General features: G+C 40.4%; 1 protein-coding gene across 4 annotated transcripts in view; it reads left to right on the top strand.

The window, feature by feature from the left end:
- Nucleotides 1-5,176: 5,176 nt before the first annotated feature.
- unc5ca (unc-5 netrin receptor Ca) overlaps nt 5,177-7,578 on the top strand; it is a 147,508-nt gene continuing 145,106 nt past the window's right edge. For 2 of the 4 annotated variants that reach the window (XM_077241771.1, XM_077241768.1), the window contains exon 1: nt 5,262-5,751. In XM_077241771.1, coding sequence (XP_077097886.1) covers nt 5,667-5,751 — 85 coding nt within the window. In that variant the 5' untranslated portion in view covers nt 5,262-5,666. Of the gene's footprint in view, nt 5,752-7,578 lie in introns of all 4 variants that reach the window. The other 2 variants (XM_077241769.1, XM_077241770.1) reach the window with 2 other exon arrangements.

The raw sequence follows: 7,578 nt of genomic DNA, 5'->3' as shown, positions 1-7,578 counted from the left end.
GCTGAGAGCTTATGTGTCCCGCTCGTCTGTCTTCAGGCAGACCGAGCAGCTCTTTGTTTTGTTTGGCGGACGCTCCAAGGGACTGGCCGCATCAAAACAGAGCCTATCCAGATGGATAGTCGATGCCATAGCGCTGGCTTACACCTCTAAGGGCCTGCAGTGTCCTTTGGGTGTCAGAGCGCACTCCACGAGAGGCGTGGCCTCTTCGTGGGCGTGGTCTAGTGGGATTTCCTTGCATGATATCTGTATGGCGGCAGGCTGGGCCTCGCCGTCTACATTTATAAGGTTCTATAACCTAGAAGTTCCCGCCTTACAGGCCAAGCTGCTGTCGGTCTAGAATTCAGTACTATCTGTCCCGCTGCGCCGGCGCAAAATGCTGAGTTTTGATTGAGTATCACTCACTGATCGATGGAACACCTCCATGGGTGTTGAATAGCCCGTATTTTTGCCCAGTTCAGGCTGAACGCGTTCACCCTGTCTGCGGGATATACTGTTGACATAACTAGCTCCTATGGGATGCTATTTCGTGGGGAATGATGCTGGTAGCCTCTCTTCTCCGACTCTCTGTGAGTCTACGGTGATTATGCACTATATGAGCCCCGGGCTACTGCCCTTGGGACTTTGGTGTCGGATCCCAGTACGCACGGCGTCTTACATTGTGTTCCCCATAGCGTAAGATATTACGCAGTACGAGAGATACTCTCGTAAGAGAACGTACTCGGTTACTAACGTAACCTCGGTTCTCTCTAGAGAGGGAACGAGTACTGCGTATCTTGCCGTGCATACAACAGCGCTGGTTCGCTTCAGCGTTGAAAACCAGTTTGTATCAGCCTGTCGAGCGTATTTATAGGCCAAGGCCACGCCTATTCTGGCGGGACGCGACGAAATGGGCGCGAAGCACCCCCATTGGATGTCACGTCACGCAGGGCCTCTCTCGATAGGCTTGCTGCTGTTGCCGCAGGGCAGCCAATAGGCGCGCGAGCCGTCTTGCCTATGTCTGCACGCTGCCGCACAGCGTTTTACATTAATCAAAATTAAAGGATAATTTTTGGCTTCAATATCTCGTGGAAAAGAGGTTTTCCCCATAGCGTAAGATATTACGCAGTACTCGTTCCCTCTCTAGAGAGAACCGAGGTTACGTTAGTAACCGAGTACGTTTATGCTTCATATTTTTGTGGAAACTTTGATACATTTTATTTCAGGATTCTTTGATGAAAGTTTAAAAGAACCGCATTTATTTGAAATGCATATATTTTCGTAATATTTATAAATGTCTTTACTGGCAATTTTTGACTAATTTAATGCATACTTGCTAAATAAAATTGTGATATTGTTTTCTTTTTATTTGCCTTCTGCTCTAAATCCCACTTCAGTTTCAATCAATCTGCGATTGATCCATGTAATGGTGTCTGTTCACAACATTGCTAAAGCATTAAGCTATTATGTAGCAGCCGTTTTTGAAATTTGAAGCCCGGTTATTGTCGATATGAAAACCAGCTCATTATTGATAAACAACATGTGGAGTGAGCGCAGAAACACTTACACGTGATCATGGAAAGAACGGTGGAGAGATAGAGCAATACAAGCAAATGAGAAAATAAATGAGCATAAGGAACAAGGTTTTCTTTTGATCCCTCGCTGATGTTTCAGGCAAATGTGTGTGTGCGCGTTGGCGTATGTGTGTGTTCGTGCAGTTCTCTCAGAAACCAACGTCTCATTAAATCCAGCAACTCTGACACAAACAGCAAATGCTTGAGCATATCTGTTGCCACTGCTGGCACAGTTATTGTCCTCATTTCTGCTTTAAAGACGTTTGTAGCGCTGTCTTTTTCCTGCAAGTCCACTTATAAATACTGTAAACCAAGATTAAAAAGTCAATGGGCATGAGCATTTTTCAGCCTCCCTCTGACCTGTTTTTGCTACTGTAACTTTAACAATGACCTCTGTTGTGATTGGTTAACCACACAATGTTGTGTTGTTTGGCTGCTCAGAATCTTACTCTAATTACATCCATTTAAAATTAGCCATGTGTTATAATTATGATTAAATGCACTACTGTTCAAAAGTTTAGCATCAATAAGATGTTATGTAGCCTAAAGATATTTTTCTTAGTGTGAAGAACATTTTAATAACCTAAAGAAGTGCTATAGTTATTTCCCCCACTATAAAGAATCCTGTATGCAATGGAAAGATTCCATTAAAGGTGCTTAGTTAAACTATTGATGCCAATAAAGAAACTTTTTTTAAAGACTGTAGAAAACATAGTGTATACCAGGTACAGGCTATAGTACATCATTTTAGACTCAAGCCAAAAGCCGCTGTACCGTCAGTGGCGGGTCACGGACAAACATATTGGCACTTTAGCAGTGAAGATGTGAGCATGTGAACTCGTCCACATCTGATTATCATCCGAGCGTATGCTGGAGACCCCGGTCCCGACTCGACTCACGGCTTCATTAAAATGACAGTTCTGTCATGCTGATGAAGTCCACCGGCGAATAAGGGCTGACGTGACCCTCGGGTGAGTGAAAGCCCGGTTCAGAACCAGCTCTCTATTTCTTGATCTCTCGTTGCTGTGTGTGTTACTCAGAGAGTAGGCTATTGATGTGTGTATGTGTGAGTGTGTGATGGGCTGAATCCAATCACAAACTCATTTTATGGAGGTAATTTTCTTCAAGGTGACTCAATTCGGCCTTTATATATTGAAGCTAAATGTACTGATGTCACTGTAAAAGAAATCTCAAACACACACACACACACACACACACACACAGAATGCAGCGCTGCAACACACAGATACAGCAGACAGGATGCCAATCACCAAACGCTGAGTGCCTGTCAAGCGAGGAGTTTTGCCGCAGAGTGAATCCAACAAACTGTAGGAGCGGCACAATCTCACTGCTATACAAATACTGTGATGCTTCTGTAACCCGTGAGGGCGTATAGAGATTGTTTTTGGGGAATGGATGCTGGGATAGACTTCTTACCCCGGAGAAACGTGGAGCGATCATATCACTGTCATAACTGAATTATCTCCACAATAGCGCCGCTGACTCTATTATGGCCATGTTGAATAGAATGAACAACAGATAACGCTGGGACAGTGTGCAATCTGAAGATTGTGTTTGTCCATGTCTATGTGCGTTTGTGAGTGTGTGTGTGTTTGCCTATATATCATTCATCGCTATTGGATTTTTTAGATGTGATGCCACAAGTGATGGTGTGTTTCTGGCTGGTGAATTGATTCCGTCTCTGGAATCCAATGAACATCTTTCCGTTTATTGACAATGTGTAAATTAAACATGAGCAAGAGTACATCAAGTTGTGTAGGCTACTCTATGATAATAACATATCATAATAAATAATATGATAATTACAATACTTGCTGCAATAATAATACACACACTTACTGAATGTAAGATAAATGCAAACAAATTATAATTTATCTACTTATTTTATAGCATCTTTTAAAAGCTCAATATACTGAATATAAGAATAAACAACAAATGTTTGTTTGTTCATTGATCAACTGATTGATTTTGTATAGCATCTTTCTAAAGCTCAAGAATGACTTTTTTTCCAACTTTCATGAACACTAGTAATGCATCTTAATGCAGTTCTTTCTGCTGCAATATAGGCCTACTCTATTTAAATAAAGTCAAAGTACCAACAATCACAGCAGGTAAGTTAAATTTATGCATTTTTTACAGAAGAAAAAAGTGATTCGGTCCAATTCGCCCTGTTCCTTCCCAGCATGCACTAGGGCATGAATCATTTAATACAGTTGCATTTGACCATTTGCCAGTTTTATTCACACTGTTGGGTTGATTTTGTCATATTTAAATAAGGGTGTAAATGTAGAGAACTCTTTTCAATTTTCTTCTACTATACTGTAGAGTGTATCATGCATCTGATCTTCAATCAATCAGGAAGAAACCAAATCACACCGTTCGTAGTCTCATTCAGCTGTTTACCTGTAGCCGTCTGACCCCGATTCAATGCTTTGATAATGGCCTTCACGACTGGCACTGGAACAACCAACACACTCCTATGATCCTTCCCGTCTTCTGCGACCAGTGAGCGAGTGGCACATAGTGGTTCCACCATAGTGACGTACAACGTCAATTTCCAAAACCTCCACTCTCTCTGTTTCCCATGATAGAACGAGCCTCTAATCTCCTCCCGATCTGCTGAGACCATCACATCCTTCAAGAAACAGCTGAAGACACAGACTTACGTGAGCACTTAAATCACAGCACATTTTCTATAAATAAGTTCAGTTCTAGATTCTGTACTACTATAGCTTAATATTGCACCCGGTTACACAGACCAGGCTTAAATCTAATCCCACTAAAATGCACTTTTCAGCTGTTTCAACTAAAAGCAATTTAAACTGACATATTTTAGTGCCATTGTTTTGTCTCAAGATGCACACCAGTATTTTTTTTCTAAGGCACGTTTCTTAAAGCTAACTGAATGTCCTAATTGAACTAAGGCCTAATCCTGGCTTAATCTAAGCCCTGTCTGTGAAACCGGGCCTTGAAACTTGCGGCCTTTGCACTACTGCAAGTATTTATGGCTCTTGTATGATAAATTGCTCACAGTGTTCTTCATTTGTAAGTTGCTCTAGATAAATGCATCTGCAAAATGACTAAATGTACTGCTGTATATGCAGGTTTTAGAAGGTTGATCACAATCGCTGTCGCTCGTGAACAATGTCTGGTTGCTGCATGTGTGTAAATGGCCCTTAAGTTAAATGGTAAAATAACTTTTGATTATGGTTTGAACACTGCTGAAATAGGCTTATGTAAACTGAAATTCTTTATAACTGTTCCAAGCAATGTCATTTACATCAATGCCATAGAAGAACCATTATCAGAGCCTTTCAGTGAATCTTTGTTAACAACCATTTAATGCCAAAAAAGAACCTTTATTTCTAAGTGTGAAAACACTAAGATTTAAAGTTTAAAGTCCTACTCCATGTGGTATAACATCTAAATTAACTTGTTTTATTACTGAGTAAAATATTATTTAACATGACTGACTCGACAACATTAATCTATAGCAATAAAAATCATGTTTAGTGTCAGGTGTATTTCAATTTTTTACAGTGCAGTTTGGTAACATCCAGGATCGCAAAATCATAAATTTCAGCAGAAGATCCGTCGATGAATCCGGTCCTAGTGTTCGCAGTAGCCGGTGGAGGGCAGAGGCGGGCAGCTGGATGCGGGTTTAACCAAGAAACGGGACTCGCGCTGCTCATATTCGGCGAGCGCCGAGCGCACATGCATGCATCTGGATGCTGAAACACGAAAACCCGATCTCCAGCTCCTCTGAACACATCCAGAGCTAGAGAAGCAGCTCAAACACGCTATTATACAGTGAATGCGTGCGCGCTCTGAACTAATGAGCAACTCATGCTGAGGAGTGTGAGCGCGTCTGTGGAGAGCGCGTAGATGAGAGCTAGAGGGCGGCGGCGCATCGCTCCATTCCTCCAGTCCCGGGACCTTCTCCTGATCTCTCCCGTGAGGAACACACGCAGAACTTGGGACGCGTAACGGCGTCGGTCCTCCGCGTACCACCACAGAACCTCCGTTGTCACGGCTGAACCAAACCGAAGAGGGAACGAATATTCCGCGCTGAGGAGTTTTCCGAACTCCAAAGTCATGGAGACAAACGGACGTCAGAGATTTCGATTGGGATTAGTGCTTCTCTTTCTGTGGATTCTGCTGAAAATAGTTGACGCGCAAGGTAAGATAACCAATGCATTATAGAGAAATTTGTATGTCTCGCTTTTAGTTTAGTTTTTTTTATATATATATAATTCATTTTACATATAGGCTATTGCAATATTTATTTTACTCACTCCATCGGAACGTTATTTGTCTTTTATTTTATTTCTCACTTTTTTGTCTCTTATTTTTGTGCATGTTTTATGCAAAACAGTAATTTCTACTTTGAAATTGAGATCTGATCTGGAATTTGAGACCGCAAAGCCACAGCTATTCCTCAGGAGTATAGCCTAGACACGTAAAAATAAGTTTTTATTTGGATTTATGGTTCCAAGAAGAACCTTTAACATCCATAAACATTGACGTTGATTGCACTAAAGGCGCTTTTGAGTGGATAAGGCTTCTTCAGATTATTAAAATGTTCTTCACAGTAAGAAAAAATCACTGAAATAATCTTTTTCACTGGACGTGGATCAGGATCACGGAAAGGTTCTCAGAATGGTTCTATATGCGAAAAACCCCTTTTACAACTTTTATTTTTAATTGTATATAGTAACCTATACCGATCACCTAATAGGCTACATAATCTAATATTTTCTGGTTTTAATAGGGTTTATGCTGTCAAATTTTTGGGAGGGATATATTATTATTAAATAATTTAGTTTAATGCAGTGAGTGAATTTTTCATGGTCTTTTATTCATTGACATTTCCTGTCAGTTGTTGGGTGCAGTCTCTAGCACAGACAAACTTAATTTGAAATACATTTACAAAAAAGGATTTGTGAAAATATCCATAAACAGTTATTGACAGCAGGCTACTTAAAGGGTTCATTCACCCCATAATTAAAATTATCCTATAATTTACTCACCCTCAAGCCATCCTAGGTGTATATGACTGACTGTCTTCTTTCAGACAAACACAATCGGAGTTATATTTAAAAAATATCCTGGCTCTTACAAGCTTTATAATGGGAGTGTATAACTGAGATTTTGAAGCCCAAAAAAGCGCATATGGCTCGAGGGGGTTAATAAATTCATAACTTTATAAACTATAATCACCGGCTTCCGGTAACAGCCGTACGTGCGTGGTGAAGAGATGAGTCCCACTGAAGAGTTGGGTCCCAGCTTTGGACCCCAACATTAGTATGCCAGTAGTATGCCTGATCTAAATCTGTTCTCATCCGTCATTTATTTAAATGGATAAACTGTTAATAAGAAAAATAGTAATAAACTTAAATTAACATTATTTCATGGTTCTTTTAATAACAACATTTGTACAACATATTGCGCTGATTATTACGATAAAAATAATGCCATGATTATAATTACATTACGAATTGCTGTGGATAAAGTAAGGCAGTATAAGCTCAGGTAAAGCTCAGCTAACGTTAGCACACTCATCGGAGAGCTGCATGCTATGCTAACTAAAAAAAACTAAGATCGGAAAAATGTTTAAATTCACAATCTACTACAGCTTCGGTTATATGCTAGTAAATGAAACATAGAAGTTAAAAGACATTAATGACTAGTTATAATGTAGTTCAAACGACTTCTATATTAATGTGATTTTGTCTGATTTGTAACCAGGCACTAAAGCGATTACCCATAAAACGTGTTTTGAACCAATCGGATTGCTTGGGTCCTAAGCTGGGACCCATCTCTTCAGTGGGACTCATCTCTTCACCACACCGGCAGAAAAGTGACCTCTGAACCGACGTATGATGTGATGTAGGAGTAGCGTAAGCTTTGACGCCTCTCACGGTTCAAACAAACAGCGCTGGGCATCAAACTCAAGCTCCTCCCACATTTCTCTTTAAAAAATCTCTTTTTTTATTTTTATTTTTTA

Source organism: Siphateles boraxobius, unplaced genomic scaffold (assembly GCF_051911475.1).
Source record: "Siphateles boraxobius isolate OS27281-9 unplaced genomic scaffold, OSU_SipBor_1 24, whole genome shotgun sequence".
NCBI classification, from domain to species: Eukaryota; Metazoa; Chordata; class Actinopteri; order Cypriniformes; family Leuciscidae; genus Siphateles; species Siphateles boraxobius.
Note: the sequence above shows the minus strand (reverse complement) of the source record. Positions and strands in the feature narration are given on the sequence as shown.